This window comes from Phycodurus eques, chromosome 12, assembly GCF_024500275.1.
Source record: "Phycodurus eques isolate BA_2022a chromosome 12, UOR_Pequ_1.1, whole genome shotgun sequence".
NCBI classification, from domain to species: domain Eukaryota; kingdom Metazoa; phylum Chordata; class Actinopteri; order Syngnathiformes; family Syngnathidae; genus Phycodurus; species Phycodurus eques.
In genome coordinates, this window is record NC_084536.1 from 4824171 (window position 1) to 4844408 (window position 20238).

At 41.0% G+C, this 20238-nt stretch overlaps 1 protein-coding gene across 1 annotated transcript in view; it reads left to right on the forward strand.

Moving 5' to 3' along the window:
• LOC133410850 (contactin-associated protein-like 5) overlaps nucleotides 1-20238 on the forward strand; it is a 152712-nt gene that overhangs the window by 23268 nt on the left and 109206 nt on the right. The window contains exons 2-3 of the mRNA XM_061692422.1: nucleotides 11429-11539; nucleotides 12435-12628. Of these exons, the coding sequence (XP_061548406.1) occupies nucleotides 11429-11539; nucleotides 12435-12628 (305 nt within the window). The remainder of the gene's footprint in view (nucleotides 1-11428; nucleotides 11540-12434; nucleotides 12629-20238) is intronic.

Below are 20238 nucleotides of genomic sequence, written 5' to 3' on the forward strand. Positions count from 1 at the left end.
TGTGCATGAGCCTGCTGACTTCAGGGACAGAGGCACAAGGACATTTTCTCCTTTAACTAGTACGTGTTCTGCGGTGTAATTTGTACCTATGTTTTTGAAAGTCTGGATGTTGTTTTTTAGACATTAACGAGTGAAATTAGTGATAGTAGTACATTTGAGTAGGCTTGTTTACTTAAAATTGATTGTTGAAATGCCTCGTTGCAGAAGGAAGATAGCCAACTGAGGTTAGTGCTTGCGGATTCATTTCTACCTAATACATCTGATTTTGTCAGCTCATTGTTGTATTGATTCTATATCTCATGGCACTAAATCTAGACCTTTGAAAATGAGTTTGGGTGGATGATGTGACACAGGTGATTGCTTTTAAAGGCTTTTTGTATAGTGGTGGCGCTGTGTGACTTCGGCGGACTTTGATGGCTATGGCTGCCTGGTGCCATGTTCTTATCATTTTAATCAATGACACTGTAATAAATGAGTGTTTTTTTTTACTGTGAGTCTGCAATGGTATGTGATAGCTTGGCTAGAGCGAAGCTTGTGATGAGGACGTCTAGATGGCTTGTTCATAACATTTTAATTGATGACACCGTATTAAATTAGTGATTGAACATAATTTGTGTGCTGTTGTGTCCATGTGACAGTGCAACTGTAAATGATAGCAATATAAGCAATAATACCAACTAAACAAAGCAGTGTTTGGAAAGTCAAGTAAGAGGTCTGTTTAGTTTTTTTACCGATTGCTCCAAAACAGATTCATAATATTGAAAAAGACTGCCAGTTTCATTTTCTGAGGAATAAAATACATAAAGAGAACTTGTTACGGAAATATGGAACATCTGGACACTATCGGTCCTTTAAGGCTTAGGTTTGGGGTTAGCGTAAAAGGTTAGTTTGGGTTAATAATTCTATTTGATTGTGTGGAATTGACTGTTGATTGATCATATCTTGATGGAAAGTGCTGTTGATTCATTTCAGCTAAACTCTGCTCCAAATTGTTATGCATGTAGGATTTAAAATAAATACAGTAAACATTTCAGTTTTGATTTTTCTGGGGAAGTTTTTGTATTTTGTTTCTCTTGTCAGTTTATATCGCTGATATCAATCTCAGACAAGTTAGATCATTATTTTTCCAGATTACTATAATTTAAGAAAATTGCTTAAGTATGTTGTTCTACATTACGAAGCAAGCAACAAATTTTACGCACAATGTCGAAAAAGCTGTTGAAGAGTGCAGTGTTCCTATGCTCTGTGAATGGAATAAAAACAATAGACATTTAAAGAAAATCATCATACTGGTAATTATGTTGTGTGATTCAAAGCGGAAACTGGACATGGATGGAGTTATTGTAGGTTGGTGGATGGTCACCAATTCCCAAAAATCCCACAACCTCAGCAAGGTTGTCACCGAGTGATGGAAAAATGGAAAGTGAAGTTTAGGGTGCCTGAAGGCGACCTCTGCAAAATATGTTTCTAACTGATGCTTCCCTGCCATAGAACCAGAACCGTGCCTTCCGCAGTAAAATAATTCTTATGCAAGACAACGTACCATTCAACACTGCAAAAGATCAAATTTAAGCTTTAGCTGCAATGGATATGAAGGGAGAAAAAAATTATCATCATCCCCTGACCTTAATCTGATGGAGAACCTGTCGGCCATCCTTAAAAGAAAGATATGCAAGGTTACAGAGGTTCTTTGGGATGCAAAAAATTGCATCCTCAAATGAGCTACAGGCAGAAACTATCCAAGAACTTGGAAGTACAGTAATGAAGATGAGAGAATTATTAAGATTATATCAAGCAGAGGAGATTTCTTTCTGGTTGAAATAGCATTTATTTACTCATTTATGTTTTTAATCTCAAGTTAGCTCCTGACAAAAATACTAGCGTTGTTGTTTCAGACTTCTTTAACGTAACTGTTGGGCATTTGGAACACTACCGGTATATTTGAAGTAATTTTGTACACACAAAAATACTGTTGTCAACTTGGGGATTTGTTAAATAAAATCTATATTATTTTAGACGCCAATGTCACTGCTGTTAATCATAAAAAATATTCACTGTTTATGTTGACTATCAAGAAAAATAAGCAAAAGCAGCATACACAGTGACTGCAGTGATCAGTGGTGTACTGACCAATTGGCACTAAAATTATAGTTCTAAAATACATCATCATACTGTTTTTACCCCACATTGGATTATTGCATCATTCATGAGCCAAGAAAGACGGAATGCTGCTATTTGTTCTTTTGTCTGTGATTTTCCAACCGGGATAGTTTGATGCTGCAAAGGAGCCATGTGAGACATAACAATTTTAAGCAACTTCAAACACGAACATGTGGAAAAGGTCCCCGCCTGTCCGACAATTGGCTTTTTATTTTTGTTTGCCACAACTTCTACTTAGAGACTTTTCTGTGACAAAGGGTGCAACACAGAATTCAAGAAATACAAGGCATCTTGCAATTTACTGACTTAACTACTTACTTGTGAATCTGATTCTGAAAGCCTTAAATACAGACAGATTAGAAGGGACTCAACTGTGCTGATGGTTCGACACTAGAGATGAAACTAATACTTTTTCCCTGTGTCATTTCACATTATTACACACAACTTAATTTCTGAGCTTATTTGTTCCATTTTCTTTGTATGTATGGATTACTTGGGTTGTTCCCAACATCTGGTGAAATTTTCATTTCAATAGCACCTTTGGATATATATTTAATGAGAAAAATGGTGAAATGTTAAATACTTATTTCAGACACTGTATAATGGAAAATGGCATTGACATGCTGATGCTAACGGTTAGTATCGATAGTCGTGTTTTTCGAAGCAAGGAATATAAAATAAGAAACACATAGTTAAATAATACGGACAATAGTCACATGAATATGTTCTTTAACCCCTAAAAAAATTACTAATATTACAGCATCTTACTAAGTCACGTACTGTAGTAATAGTAGAAGAAGTCTATTCTTCTTATTCTTGGCCTCACGTTGGCCAAGGCAAGCACACCAGAAGGAACAGGACAATTACATTTATCGCAGTATCAAATCACAATGCGCAAGCTCTTTAATTCTTTACTTTCTATTACTCTGTTTTTCTAAAGTACAATATTATAGATGGCTATTTGTCCTTAGGGTTAGGGTTAGTTCCCTCCCCCACTATATAAGGACAAAGTGACGTAATTTCCTTTGGCTGGTCAGGAGAAAAAGATTTCTACAGGTTGGCCAGACACAAGGATAGAGATGGGAAGGATGTGCAGCAGGTTATGATAATTAAGGATAGAGATGGATATGTGTTGACTGGTGTCAGTAGTGTGCTGGATAGATGGAAAGAATACTTTGAGGAGTTGATGAATGAGGAAAATGAGAGACAATGAAGAGTAGAAGAGGCAAGTGTGGTGGACCAGGAAGTGGCATTGATTAGTATGGGGGAAGTTAGAAAGGCATTAAAGAGGATGAAAAATGGAAAGGAAGTTGGTCCTGTTGACATACCTGTGGAGGTATGGACACATCTTGGAGACGTGGCTGTGGAGTTTTTGACCAGCTTGTCAATAGTATTCTAGCGGGTGAGAATGTCTGAGGAATGGAGGAAAGGTGTGCTGGTGCCCATTTTTAAGAACAAGGGTGCTGTGCAGAGCTGTGGGAACTATAGAGGAATAAAGTTAATGAGTCACACAATGAAGTTATGGGAAATAGTAGCAGAGGTTAGACTCAGGACAGATGTGAATAGTAGATGTGTGGCGAGCAAAAGCATGGTTTCATGCCTTGAAAGAGTACCACAGATGCATTATTTGCCTTGAGGATGTTGATGGAAAAGTACAGAGAAGATCAGAAGGAGCTACATTGTGTCTTTGTAGATCGAGAGAAAGCCTATGACAGAGTACCCAAAAAGGAACTGTGGTACTGCATGCAGAAGTCTGGAGTGGCAAAGAAGAGAATTAGAATAATAGAATAATACAGAACATGTATGAGCAGCAGAACAGTGGTGAGGTGCGCTGTAGGTGTGACAGAAGAATTTAAGGTGCAGGTGGAACTGCAACAGGGATCACCCCTGAGCCCCTTCCTGTCTGCAGTGGTGATGGATAGGCTGACAGATGAGGTTAGATTGGAATCCCCGTGGACTATGATGTTTGCGGATGACATTGTGATCTGCAGTGAAAACAGGGAGCAGGTGGAGGAACAGTTAGAAAGATGGAGGCATGCACTGGAAAGGAGAGGAATGAAGATTAGCTGAAGTAAAACATAATATACGTGCATGAATAAGAGGGGTGGAGAAGGAAGAGTGAGGCTACAGGGAGAAGCGATAGCAAGGGTGGAGGACTTCAACTACTTGAGGTCAACAGTCCAGAGCAATGGTGAGTGTGGTAAGGAAGTGAAGAAATGGGTCAAAGCAGGTTTGAACGGGTGGAGGAAGGTGTCAGGTGTGTTTTGTGACAGAAGAGTCTCTGCTAGGATGAAGGGCAAAGTTTATAAAACAGTGGTGAGGCCAGCCATGATGTATGGATTAGAGACAGTGGCACTGAAAATACAACAGGAAGCAGAGCTGGAGGTGGCGGAATTGAAGATGCTGAGGTTCGCTCTCGGAGTGGCCAGGTTGGATAAAATTAGAAATGAGCTCATCAGAGGAACAGCCAACATTAGATGTTTTGGAGACTAAGTTAGAGAGAGCAGACTTCGATGGTTTGGACATGTCCAGAGGAGAGATAGTGAGTATATTGGTAGAAGTGTGATGAAGATGGATCTGCCAGGCAAGAGAGCTAGAGGAAAACCAAAGAGAAAGTTGTTGGATGTAATGAGGGAAGAAACGAGGGCAGTTGGTGTTAGAGAGGAGGATGCAGGAGATAGGCTGACATAAAAAAGGATGACACGCTGTGGCGACCCTCACGAGACAAGCCGAAAGGAAAAGAAGAAGAAGCTGCGGTGCACTCCACTTCTTAGTCTTCTCACTGGCTACCAGTTAGTTAAACAATACATAAAGTTAAAGTGTTAACACTAGTCCACCAATCACTAAACGGTTTAGGCCCAGGAGACATCACTGGTATGTGTAAAGAATAAAAAGAAAGAAAGATCTATTGACTCAGTTTGGCTCAGGGAGCCCCAAGTGCAAACTAAACACGTTCAAGCAGCATTTATTAGACCTGATACAGCACAAGACTTGAATCAACTGCCAATGCATGCTGCATTTCATTCAGGCTGCTCGGAAGTCTGCAGCTTATGAGGGTTGACTTCAAAGCCTTCTAATCAACAAAACAAAAACATGGCTGCCGACTGTGATAAGATGCTATTTATTTTATTTTATTTTGTTTTGTTAGTGACCTTTTTGTAAAAGCTGATCATTTTCCAAATCTGCTTTTCATAATAATGTCATACTTTGACAATTTTGCATCACATTTATACACCAACTTCCATGCAGAACCTCTTGTGATGAATGATATGTAGTACAGTGTTACTAATAATACAGATAAATATTTTGCATATGTCTTTTTAATGTGCAGTGTTACAGCCGATTTTTGCATTTCTGACATCAAGGTACAAATATTGAAACGGACTTTTAGCGACAATCCAATGCATGTTTCCTGGTCAGAAGTTGGAAATGTGCGATTTCACTGTTTTTCTGGAAAATAACATAAACTTTGGTTTACCCAAAACTTAGAAAATAATCCTTTCATGATTGAACCTTTATTCTCACCGTACTGTAGGTTTATTCATATTTTATAATAACAGTCTTAATCAGATTTTTTTGCCCCATTGCATTATAGTTTTAGATTATTTTCTGTGCTACGTACTTCAGTTAATTATGTATAGTTATTTTAAATATTTAATTTCACTTGTCTTATTTTGCTCTTTTATTTCATTTATGTAAAGCACACTGAGTTGCCTTTGAAATTGAAATGTGTTATGCAAATAACCTTGCCTATAGCACTCTATGCCAGTACCCTATGTGGACAAAGGTATTGGGACACATGCAGGAAGTGAAAAGTGGAATAAATGGAGTTTTAATTATGTCCTTTCAAGGACAAGGCGCAATCAAACTTGATTTATGTAGACCGGAAATATTTCCCTGAGGAACTCCACTCCAGATTAGCTCTGATTGTTGTTTTAGATACCTGTTTGAGGATTTTCGTACAGAATGTACATGATGCTGTACACTAATGTGGACAAAGGTATTGGGAAGCAGTGAATTTACAGGTGTAGAAGTAAAAGTGAGGAAAGTATGGCATTGTCTAACCAATTAAGTGTATCTCTGTGTCACAATCACTCATCCTCACTTCTTTGTTTCCAACTGCCAACACGTGCGATCACTCTCATTTACCTACAATTATTGCATATCTGCGACAGTGGCGGTTCTAGGGGGTGGTCAGTGGTCCCTTAACGCTGTGCTTGGCCTCCCTGTGCACCCCCCCCCCCCCCAGACTTAAATTAATTGTTTTGGGAATGGTATCGTTTTCCTAAATGTTCAATCAGCACCAGACCCACCACCTTGTTGACAAATCCTGATGGTTCGAATTTCCAAATGTAGTAACCATAAGAAATGGGCAGAGGATGGCTGAAACTCATAGAAAACATACTAGACATGTTCTTTTCCAACTGAGTCATTTAAACATTTGTGTTGTCATCTATAATCCAATGTTCATGGTGTTTTTTGTTTTAAAGGTATGCACAATTGTGTGACGTTGTCATGTCTGTAAAGAAAAAATAAAAGGAAAAATGACCGCCAAAAAACATCTGATTACAACAAGGCTGTAAAAAGAGGGTGAACACTGTGCTGTAATTCTTGGTCCTTGGGTTATTTTAATCAAAGCATGTCGCACATAGTAGTGGCTCATTTTCCTGGACTGGCCCAGCCTTCAAGAGGGCTGTAAAAAGAGGATAAAAAAAGAAGTGTGTGTTAAGCAGGACAGTACCTCCCAATCCCATCTGATTTTAAAAAGGCTGTAAAGAGAGGGTGAACGGTGTAATATAATTCCTGATCCTTGCGTTATTTTGATTAAAGCATGTTACGTGGAGCGGTAGCTCGTTTGCATGAGACAGCACGGCTCCCCAAAAACGTCTGATTTGAAAAGGACTGTAAGAAGAGAGTGATAACTAATTCTAGATCCTCGGGTTAGTTTGACCAAGAAGCATGTCTCATATATTTTATTAAAACAACTGGGAACAATATTAACTTGTCGAAGACATACTTACGGTGGCCAAGACAGGTCACGACAATTGCAAACGCCACAACACAATGACGTTAACACAGAATGGAAATGCAAATGCCACAAGGTCACGACATTAGTCCACAACATAGAGACATTAACGCACACCGGAAGTGAGCTCCCGCTCCCTCCGGCTGTATAATTCGTTCCGGGTTACCGGAGACTCATATTGCTGACGGACCAATGGGCATCCCTTTGTCTTTAATAAGGATAAAATTAAAGTTGGCATTGTAACTAAATACCTCACTATACCCATATCACCAAGACCTAAAGAAACACATTTCAAAACATTAAACGATATTCAACATATTTTGATTGTATTATTATAATAAAATATTTTAGAAAGCATTTTAACAATGGATATCTGAAAACAAACAAACAAAAAAATAAATCACTCAAGCTGGAATACAAAGACATTAAATATGGAATAATAATACAAAATAAAAAACAGGAAATGATGTATAACACCCTAATTATTATTGCAAAACAATTTATCCAAAGATGCATTCATGAAATTTCACCCACTGTTTTTAATTTTTATGAATGAAGTAAAGAACAGGGGAACCGTGGACGACTGGTTAAGACATCTGCCTCACAGTTCTGAGGACCTGGGTTCAAATCTGGCCTCGCCTGTCGCCTGTGTGGCATTTGCATGTTCTCCCCCTCCCAGCGTGGGGTTTCTCCCGGTTGCGACTGTCTGCATGTCCAACTGTGCTTCGGCAACACACTGAACCCTTACTTCCTCCCAGTGGGCCTGGCAGCGCCTTGCGTGGCAGTCGTCGCTCATTGGTGTATGAATGGGTGAACTTGAGACTTTGTAAAACGCTTTGGACACTGTGGTAGTGTAGATAAAGCGCTATATAAGTGCAGTCCATTTAACATTTACATCGTAGTTATGGTTTCTCTCTGAGGTTCGTTATGACGGTGGCCAAGGGAGGGTTAGGGTTAGCCTATAACCTATACTAGGTCTTAATTTAAGGTATTGGGTACTTGTGAAGGCTGCTGATACCAGCCACCACTACTTAAGGCAAACAAACCTGACATCGAGTAAGTCCACCACGCAAGTAGTTGCTGCTACAATGCGGTTTGACATATCGGTGAATCATTATATGCATCAGTAAGAAAGAAAGATCTTTGCTCACAATTATCTGTCATTGTGTTAATTGAAATTTTATGTATCAAAAGTACAAGTGGTATTGGTATCAGTTACTCTGTATCAGTGAGCACTCAAGAGTGAATACTTGTACTGGTATCGGTCTCAAAAAAGTGGTATCAAACATCCCTATTGTGAACCCACATGAATGTACTATATGTTTGCCTGTTATTATTACATATACACAACAAATTGATGGATAACTAATTTTGAAATCAGAGGCCAGTTAATAATTGTTTTCTCAAAATTGTTTTATTTATTTGAGAAGGGGGATTGCTCGCAAAGAAATGCTTGCAATAGCTCAACGTTATTAAAAGTGAAGACAATCTGCAATTTTGGTATTTTAGCAAGAGACATGAAATTGAAGCATATGATTTGCTTTCGCGGCCCACATTAAATTATGTGGCGGGCCGGATCTGGACCCAGGGGCCATGATTTTGACACTATGAATTATACAGTCGGAGGGAGTCCCGTGCTCACTTCGGTTGTACCTTAATGTCGCTGTGATGTGAGTTTTAATGTCCTGTTGTGACAGGTCTCGGCCACCGTGCATACAGTACAATCTCCTCTTTAAGGTATAATAACCCTAATCCATAGCAGAACAAACATGAAGCTCAGCCAAGTCTTTACGGTGAAGTGTTGTGAATGAAAACAAATGGAAAGCAAGATAAGACGATGGAGGCTCATCCAGCAAGGGGATCAAAAGTGGGACCTGGGATACTTTTGACAGATTACCAGCCCAGTGCTTGCATAATAACCCCAGCTGTGCTGTGTCAAGATGCCATGCCAGCGCTCTCATTCCCCCCCTCCCTCCAATGAACATCTGTGAGTGCAGTTGCCGCCCCGCCAACCATTTGAGTCCCGGGATAAGACGGCTTGATCCATTTTAGTCACACTTGGAAATCAGGATTAGCGGAGAAATCTCTCGGCGTGCGAGTGCAATCAAACCGGGTCAGTCGGAATGCGGTGGGACGCTCCAAAATGCAAGGGAGCACATTCTGTCAGCATCGTTCATCAGATGGACGGCCTGTTGCCGGGAGAAAAGAAATAAATAAACGAACTTGACCAAGACTAATACGGCTTTTTGTAGCCTGGAGGCAAAGGCCTCTGAGACGCACAGTGATGGAGCGATGATTGTAATCAAACTGGCGCCAGTTTTCATTACACTCTCTCATTCTGGGCCTGAATGCAACAACTCAGTTAATCCAAGCTGGGAAGTGGCTGCTGTTGTTCGACTGGCTACTCTCATTGTGGCGGGGTGGGGGATGTAGGAAGCAAGAAGCGAGGGAGGGAGGGAGATAGGGAGGGAGGGATGGAGGGAGGGAGGGCAGAAGTAAGGGAGGGGGGGAAAAGGGGGTGCGATTGACAGGTTTGGATGGCGAGACTGAATCAGCTCCCGCATGTTGCATTGCAACATGGGACGCTGATGTGCACACTCACACACACGCACATACTCAGAGGGAGCGTTTTGTGTCTCGTTTGAAGGGTCACTGCATGGGTTAATAGACTGTTTGAAGCATCTGAGAGCTGGATAAGTGAAGCAGCCTTGTTATTTTCTCTAATCCTCGCTTTCAAAGCTGCAACGCCGACAGGTAAAGACACACTTTGCACCGACTCATCCCACAGCTCACAACTTCCTGCATTTTCTACCCTCATGCAGCAAAGTGGATGAGTCCAAGTCAGGGCAAACAGTCCTGCTCAACACTGAAGTTTGATGCATGGATGCAAAAATCAATAACAGTGTATAAGATTTGAACACAATGTATTTCAGAATGCTGGTTTGGAAAGTCCTAGCATTTTTTTCCTCGTGTAACTTTAGGGAACTAATCTGTTCCAGTGTCAATCTGTTGCCATTCTAAAACAAATTTTACAGGTGATGTTTTAAACAGGGATCGATATTGATTTTCTCTTTAGGCCGATGCCGATTCCTATATTTGGCAAAACAAAATTCCAATAATTGATTAATCGGCTGAGTAATTTAAAAAATATAAAATAACGTATTTTTTAGTCTCTTTACGCTTACAACAATTAGTATATAAATTACAGACAAAATATTTGACTGTAGTACCATACTTTGTCCTTTAGTTTTTGATTAAATTTGCAACAGAGAGAAAAATCATTTTAAAAAAAAAACAAAATCGGCCAATTTTTTTGTTTTTGGTTTTTTGAATTTTTATTTTGTTTTACAGTATGTTGTAATGGGTTTTAAATTAACATTGTAACTTTCTTGTATACAAGTTTTAAAAAGGTGACTATCAATATTAAAAACAATTTACTTTTTAAATTTTAATGATTTACTTTTTTTCATTCAAATGAATTGAAATGCCATTAATCCATTCCAGCCCTGGCAAAAAACACGACACATTTTTGTTGTGTTTTTAATAACAAACATAAGACTTTATTGTAATATATAAATATGAACACAAAATATAGTAAAAGAGAATGTAGATAAAATAGTTTCATAAAATGTAATAAAGCCAATTGTCTAACAGAATCACACACAGACACACAAACACACACAGACACACACACACGCTGTAGCGTTTGTGTGTGTTTATGTGTGCCTTTAGAGGGCATAATGAACGGGTTGGCCAGTTTGTTCAATGTGAGCTTATCCTCAATGCCTCTTGAGAGTGTTTTCATTTTGTGTTTGTGTATTGTACCGTTTGTCCCATTTAATAAACGGCTGAAAGTGCATTGATGACTGTAACATTCAGTTTCCCAAATGAAATTTTGGGTCACAACACGAGGCAAAACATCGACCAAGCGACTGTTCGTAACTCGAACAACTTGAAATTAAGGTACCACTGTATCGGTCATTGTTGATGTTGACCAAAACCAAAACAAAGATGGTCACCGAAGAATGAGGGCATCATTGAGCATGAGTAAAATCTCAGTGTGATGCAGTTTATGTATGTGAATATGCAAGTGAAAAAATTTCAAAGGGTTATTCTAATACAGCCAAATTAAGAATTTTTTTTTTGCATCTCATTAATTCCATCCCAGCTCATTTGCATTGTTTACATGCGACTAAAAATAAAAGTCACTGTTGTCACTCTCTTGTTGTTGTTCCCCGACAGATAATTGCAACGGCCCTTTGGTGTCCACACTGCCGCGCTCGTCCTTTCAGAGCTCGTCGCAGTCGTCAGTCAGCTACGCCGCCCACCACGCGAAGTTGCACAGGAGAGACGGTGAGTGTCTGTGCTGAGACCAGCTGGTACTTCGGCTGTTGTTGTGTTGTTGTTTTTTAAAGATGTTTAAACATTAAATTGTCCCTTCATGTCTCCGCCTTCTTCCTCCGTAGTGAAACATTTTCTTTGAAGACATGCATTGACGTGAACCTCGCTCCATCCACAAGCTCATGCCTTCCAGTACAATGTAGTTTTGCCATTAATTCACTAACATTTCAGGGGAAGGTTAGTTAGTTAGTTAGTTACTTAGTTCATATTTAAACATTTGTATTATGTTATTTCATCCCTAAAATAATGTAGTGTAGATTAGTGGTTAAAACATCTGCCTCACAGTCGAGCAGTTCCTGATTAAAATCTTGGAAATTGCGTGTTCTACCTGTGGTTGCATAGATTTTCTTCTAGTCCTCCCACATTCCAAATACATGTATTTGAGGTACACATTGAAGGGTTTATGCTCTGATCAGTCAAGGGTGTTCCCTCCCACAAGCCAAGTCAGCTTGGATAGGCTCCTGCTCACCCGCAACCTTAATGAGTTATAATGAGTATTAAAAAAAATGGATCGATATATAAAGCCTTTGAAGTAGCTAGTGTCTAAGGTTCTTTAATATGTGGAAAATAAATAAATATTTTTTATTTATGCCTTTAACCTGAAAGGAAGAACATGCTGGATTTCTAAGGACATCTGACGCCAGACGTTTCAGATAGCTGAGTTCAAAGTTCGTCACATTTCTTTTAACGGCTCACTGAGTTGTATCAAACCATTTGAACCTTCCACCCGACTTCCCAGCTCCCACACATGAGAACGTGACACAACTGCAACACAATTCTAGCAGTGACTCAGATTCAAACCACAAGAGTTGCCCAAATCAATGTTGCCATTGATTTTTACCGTTAGGGGCCGGCGGCTGGTCTCCGGTGGCGAGCGACAAGGAGCCGTGGTTCCAGTTGGACCTCAGGGAGCAGATGGAGGTGACAGCGGTGGCCACGCAGGGATGCTACGACAGCTGGGACTGGGTCAGCACATACATGCTTCTCTACAGCGACACGGGCCGAGCGTGGAGACGATATCGCCATGCTGATGGCACAGAGGTCAGTGATTAGAATATTGTGTATTTGTTATGTGTTCTGATAAAGTATTGATAAACCAGCATCAAATATCGATGCCACACTTCTGAATACCAAATCTATGATCTCTTCATTTGACATCTTTGTTTTTATGGTACCTTCATCTGACATCTTTGGTATCTCATTTGATATCCACAGTATCTATCTATGGCTATGACAGTGTTTCTATTTGATCTATGTTATTTCTGTTACACATAAAATATTGATAGTAGAACTGTACAGTGTCACACTTGTGTATCATATATATGGAATTTTTGGATCTAGGATCTGTTGTACTAGCAGCGCTGTATAGCACGGTTAATGGCAGGTCCCATCTGTAAGAGGAATTGTTCAATGACCTCAAATCAGTTCCACAAAGCATATTTGACAACATAGAAAAATCTTACCAAAACCTGATCTGTCTGACAAAGGCTTGGCTAATTTCGCTACGGCGCCATTGGGCAATTACACACTCTGCTAATTGGATTGACAGGTAGAAAAGGAAGCCACTAGAGAACAATTTACCAGCATGTTAACAGCTTTTGACATAACTGGGACGAACATAATGAAGACTGGATGACATATGCCAACATCAGGGCTATTTTCTTCAGCGTGAACTGAGGCCATTTACACGCTTCAGAATATGAAACGTGCAAAAAAGACAGGAAAAGATGCATGAACTGACTCACATACCATAAACAGTATATCTGGAATCCTGTTCAATCAATTGGGGTTCAGTGATTTGATGGGATTTTCCACTCTTTCATACAACTTCTCAGTTTTCAAAATGGGAAATGATGTATAACACCATCTGCTGAGTCAGAAAAGCCACGGTGTCCATCTTTTCCCGAACAAATGTTCAGTCTTTTTGCATTGGTTAAAAATTGGTGATGGAAAACAGTGAAATGTATTTCCTACCTGTATTGTTGCAGCCAAACTCACCCAGGGGCGATTCTAGGATCAGAGGTTTTGGGCTGCTGAGTTACCAGCCAGGCAAAATAAATTTTACTGTAATATATATTTTAATGCAGTTTCATTTTCCATATTTATGAAAAAGCATAGTGTATCACTTTTTGGGAGACTACCGTTATTTCTTGTGTATAATGCGCAACCTATGTATAATACGCAACCCCAAAGTTGACCTAAAAATTCTGGAAAACCCTTCAACCTATGTATAATACATTTTTACAATGCATCGATGTTGCTTCTACCCAGATGATTAAAACATGAAGTATTATCTGTATTTCGTAAGTTTTTTCAAACAATTATTCTGAAGTTAAGCACTTTATTTGAACACATAATACAACCCCAATTCCAATGAAATTGGGACATTGTGTTAAACATAAATAAAAACAGAATACAATGATTTGTAAATCATCCATCCATCCATCCATTTTCTGAGCCACTTATCCTCACTAGGGTCGCGGGCGTGCTGGAGCCTATCCCAGCTGTCATCGGGCAGGAGGCAGGGTACACCCTGAACTGGTTGCCAGCCAATCGCAGGGCACATACAAACAGACAGCCATTCGCACTCACAGTCATGCCTACGGGCAATTTAGAGTCTCCAATTAATGCATGTTTTTGGGATGTGGGAGGAAACCGGAGTGCCCAGAGAAAACCCACGCAGGCACAGGGAGAACATGCAAACTCCACACAGTCGGGGATTGAACCCGGGTCCTCAGAACTGTGAGGCTTACGCTCTAACCAGTCGGCCACCGTGCCGCCTTTGTAAATCATGTTTGACCTATATTTAATTGAATACACTACAAAGACAATATTTTTAATGTTCACACTGATAAACTTTATTGTTTTTATCAAATAGTCATTAACTTTGAATTTTATGGCTGTAACACGTTCCAGAAAAGCTGGGACAGGGTCATGTTTACCACAGTGTTTCATCACATTTTCTTTTAACAACATTCAATAAACGTTTGGGAACTGATGACACTAATTGTTGAAGCTTTGTAGGTGGAATTCTTTGCAATTCTTGCTTGATGTACAGCTTCAGCTGTTCAACAGTCAGGGGTCTCCATTGTCATATTTTACGCTTCATATTGCGCCACACATTTTCAATGGGAGACAGGTCTGTACTGCAGGCAGGCCAGTCTAGTACCCGCACTCTTTTACTACGAAACCACGCTGTTGTAACAGGTGCAGAATGTGGTCTGGCATTGTCTTGCTGAAATAAGGAGGGGCATCCATGAAAAAGACTTTGCTTGGATGGCAGCATATGTTTCTCCAAAACATTTATGTACCTTTCAGCATTAATGGTGCCTTCACAGATGTGTAAGTTACACATGCCCTTGGCACGAACACAGCGCCATACCATCAAAGATGCTGGCTTTTGAACTTTGCGTCCGTCTTTTGAACTTTGCGTCAGTCCGGATGGTTCTTTTCCCCTTTGGCCCGGAGGACACGACGTCCACAATTTCCAAAAACAATTTGAAATGTGGACTCGTCGGACCACAGAACACTTTTCCCACTTTGTATCAGTCCATCTTAGATGAGCTCGGGCCCAGAGAAGCCGGCAGCGTTTCAGGGTGTTGTTGATAAATGGCTTTTGCTTTGCATAGTAGAGTTTCAAGTTGCACTTACGGGTGTCGCGCCAAACTGTATTTACTTACATTGGTTTTCTGAAGTGTTCCTTAGCTCATGTGGTGATATCCTTTACACACAGTTTTTGATGCAGTGCCACCTGAGGGATCGAAGGTCACGGGCATTCAATGTTGGTTTTCGGCCTTGCCGCTTACATGCAGTGATTTCTCCAGATTCTCTGAACCTTTTGATGATATTATGGACTGTAGATGATGAAATCCCTAAATGCCTTGCAATTGTACGTTGAGGAACATTATCCTTAAACTGTTCGACTATTTTCTCACGCACTTGTTCACAAAGAGGTGAACCTCGCTCCATCTTGGCTTGTGACTGACTGATCAATTCAGGGAAGCTTCTTTTATACCCAGTCATAGCACCCACCTGTTCTGTTCCCAATTAGCCTGTTCACCTGTGGGATGCTCCAAGCAGGTGTTTGATGAGCATTCCTCAACTTTCTCAGTCTTTTTTGTCACCTGTCCCAGCTTTTTTGGAACGTGTTGCAGCCATAAAATTCTAAGTTAATGATTATTTGCTAAAAACAATCAAGTTTATCAGTTTGAACGTTAAATATCTTGTCTTTGTAGTGTATTCAATTAAATATAGGTTGAACATGATTTGAAAATCATTGTATTCTGTTTTTATTTATGTTTAACACAATGCCCAAACTTCATTGGAAATAGGGTTATACTTTATTTACTTGCTCTTATTTTGAAATTCACAGCCCTATTTTTATTTCGTAAATGAGAAAACACAGCTCATATGTTTGATTAAACAGGCAGAATTCTGTTCTTTCAAGAAAACATGAAGGACCAGCGGAAACACATTTAATTTTATTTTAACTGGATTCAAATTGAACTGTCAGGCATTTCAGAAAAGCATTATCACTAAACAAAACATAACCATAAAAAAATTAATGATGGTAATTTTTCAGTCATCAGTCATATTTAAATAAAACAAAAACAAAAAAACAATCTTTCACAAATTCAAGTGTGAAAATGCCCATATCACCACGGACGTCCCACTTTTAAATGCGTTGGGGGTACACCAGTCCACGAAATGACCAAAACCTGGTCTATTTTGCCTCCTCGCACAGTTACGCCAACCGCAACGTTGGAGTTGCGTTAGTCATGAAACTAGAACCCATAATGTTAATGGGGATTCATTCAGCTTGTTAGTAGCACTTTGGCTTTATCAACACATGCACATGACACAAAAGCCGACTTCTCTCATTCTAATTAAAACTTATGACAGTGGTACTGTGTCAGACTGTAGGGCACTCAGACCTGAGTCAGGGAGCAGTGGGAGGTATTGGGTGTAAAAAAATGTATATTTTATTGTGTTAAAATATTATTTCTTACTGCATGGTTATTTACTTTTATTGCTTGTTTAAAAAGGACATACAGTAAAAAAAAAATAATATCCCAAATTTTAGGGCTACTGGGATTCAATTCAGGGATGCTTGATCACCCCTCACCCCCCCAAAAGGCTTTTTACATTGGATATCAATAAAATTTCTCTATTACAACACTCAATAAGCCCTGGAACAGAACAATGCGTCAACCTCCAATATGGCGGTACGTTACATCACGGGAAAACTATCTGAATGTTAGGACAGAATAATAATAAACGCACACTCAAAACAGTGCTATAAGTAGAACCTTCTTCATTATGAGAGGCGAAACCGGGTAATGACTATTGTAACCATGCAACACGTCAGGTGTATTTTTTTTGCCATCAGCGCTGCTAATGATTTGGCCAAGAAGCTGTGACTGCTCGTGTCGATTTCTCAGCGTGTCGCTCATCTGGCCACAAAGATCCTCGCCAGCTACGGATTTTCAACTCAGAGACATAAATTTGACACATACACGTTTCTCTGTCACAGGTGCACCTTGTGAGGAAAGAGTGAAAAGTGTCTTCGTGGAATATGTGTTTTGTGTGTGTGTGCGTGTGTCTTCTTTGATAAAATCACATTCTTTTCAGATTTTTCATGTATTAATGTTATACAAGACATGCAAACACCAAAGGCATAAAAAAGGTGACAAAAAAATAAATAAAAAACTGTAGTGGGGTCTGGGGTCGTTGTGAGTCGGTGGGGAGAATACTTCGAAGACCTCCTCAATGCCACCGACACACCTTCCCATGAGGAAACAGAGTCTGGCGTCTCTGAGGCGGGCTCTCCTCTTTCTGGGGTTGAGGTCACCGAGGTGGTTAAAAAGCCCCTCGGTGGCAAGGCCCGAGGGTGGATGAGATTCCTAAACTTCCTAAAGGCTCTGGATGTTGTGGGGCTGTCCGGGTTGACACGCCTCCGCAACATCGCATGGATATCGGGGACAGTGCCTCTGGATTGACAGTCTGGGGTGGTGGTCCCCCTTTTTAAGAAGGGAAACCGCAGGGTATGTTCCAACTACAGGGGGATCACACTCCTCAGCCTCCCTGGCAAGGTCTATTCAGGAGTGCTGGAGAGGAGGGTCCGTCGGGAAGTCGAATCACAGATTCAGGAGGAGCAGTGTGGTTTTCGTCCTAGCAGTGGAACAGTGGACCAGCTCTACACCCTCGGCAGGGTCCTCGAGGGTGCATGGGAGTTTGCCCAACCAGTCTACATGTGTTTTGTGGACTGTCGACCGTGTCCCTCGGGGAGTCCTCGGGGGGTGCTTCGGGAGTATGGGGTACCGAACCCCCTGATACGGGCTGTTCGGTCCCAGTATGAGCGGTGTCAGAGTTTGGTCCGCATTGCTGGCAGTAAGTCAGACTCGTTTCTGGTGAGGGCTGGACTCCGCCAAGGCTGCCCTTTGTCACCGATTCTGTTCATAACTTCTATGTACAGAATTTCTCTGCGCAGGCGAGGCGTAGAGGAGATCCGGTTTGGTGGCCTCAGTATTGTATCTCTGCTTTTTGCAGATGATGTGGTTCTGTTGGCTTCATCAACCCGTGATATCCAACTCTCACTGGGATGAGAATCAGCACCTCCAAATCTGAGACCACGGTCCTCAGTCGGAAAAGGGTGGCGTGCCCTCTCCAGGTCGGGGATGATATCCTGCCCCAAGTGGAGGAGTTCAAGTATCTTGGGGTCTTGTTTACCAGTGAGGGAAGAATGGAACGGGATATCGACAGGCGGATAGATGCAGCGTCTGCAGTGATGCAGACTTTGTATCGGTCCGTTGTGGTGAATAAGGAGCTAAGCCAAAAGGCGAGGGTCTCGATTTACCGGTCGATCTACGTTCCTACCCTCACCCATGGTCACGAGCTATGGGTTGTGACGGAAAGAACAAGATCCCGGATACAAGTGGACGAAATGAGTTTCCTCCCCTGGGTGTCCGGCTCTCCCTTAGCGATAGGGTGAGAAGCTCGGTCATCCGGGAGGATCTCAGAGTAGAGCTGCTGCTCCTCCACATTGAGAGGACCCAGTTGAGGTGGCTGAGGCATCTGATTCAAATGCTTCCCGGACGCTTCCGCGGTGAGGTGTTCCGAGCACGTCCCCAGGGGACCCCAGGGACGCCTCGGGAGCCCCTCGGAAGAGCTGGATGAAGTGGCTGGGAAGAGGGAAGTCTGGGCGTCCCTACTAAAGCTACTCCCCCCGTGACCTGACCTCAGATAAGCGGTAGAAAATGGATGGATGGATGGATTTTAGAAGGTAGTCCACCTCACATTCTCCATCCACAGCATAGCATTGTTTCTCTGCCCTCAATTGTACTTATATAGATTTTTTGACAGTGTAAAGTTAGACACATTCATGAAGCAGGACAGTAAATAAAATAACTAAAAAATACATTCATAACAGGCAGCACGGTGGGCGACTGCTTAGACCGTCAGCCTCACAGTTCTGAGGACTGGGGTTCAATCACCCGGCCCGCCTGTGTGGAGTTTGCATGTTCTCCCCATGCCTGCGTGGGTTTTCTCCGGGCACTCCGGTTTCCTCCCACATCCCAAAAACATGCATGGTAGGTTCATTGAAAAACTCTAAATTGCCCGTAGGTGTGAATGTGAGTGCGAATGGTTGTTTGTTTGTATGTGCCCTGCGATTGGCTGGCAACCAGTGCAGGGTATACCCCTCCTCCTGCCCGATGATAGCTGGGATAGGCTCCAGCACGCCCGCGACCCTAGTGAGGAGAAGCGGCTCAGAAAATGGATGGATGGATGGACATTCATAACACTCCTGATCACGACTGAATTTACAAAACCATTATCATAAAAGGAAAATGCATTCCACAACTTCTATTAAGTTAAAATACAATTAAGTTAAATTACAACTGACCTGATAATTAACTGTCCAATAATGTCTCAAGATGGAAAGGAATGGAAAATAAATTTAACCACTTTTTAAATATAAATTAAGATTTGAAATCCTCAGATTTTTCATCAAATTGGACTACTTTCTGATTTCCTTAGTCCTCTGTCTAAGCAAATAAGTTACCTTTGTGTTTTAAGCAAAACAAGACATTCATGTTCTTCCACTTTAGGAAAAGTGATCTACATATTTGCCTATTTTCTGACATGTTTGGAATCAAACACTAACCCAATCATTCCCAACAAGTTCCAGGTCTGCCCAATTCGAAATCCTAAGGCCCACCAAAATCTTAAATCAAAACTCTGAACAACATATGATGCTTGGATCAAAAATTTTCCAAACAATGTTCCATAAATATGTGCAAACCAGTGAGTGGCTTTGTTTATTACATCCAAATAGCTAGCAAGCAAGCTCATAGACTGTAGGTAACAATATCAGTCTTTCATCAGGGCTCCGATTTGACTTTGACATAGTCAAAATGCTAACTTGTGATTTGGAAGGTGTGGACTGGAGTGCAGTGGGCCACCGAGTCACACAGACATCTCCTTGCCGGTCGACTTTTCACAATTACCGACTCACTCCACATTTTCCCTCCCAACGCTAACATGACATATTTATTTGTCATACATTGTCTACATTAAAACATATCAGAGTTACTCAACTGACATGGCTTTTTCATCCAACATTTGATCGGTCTGATTGTTTGTGTGTGAGC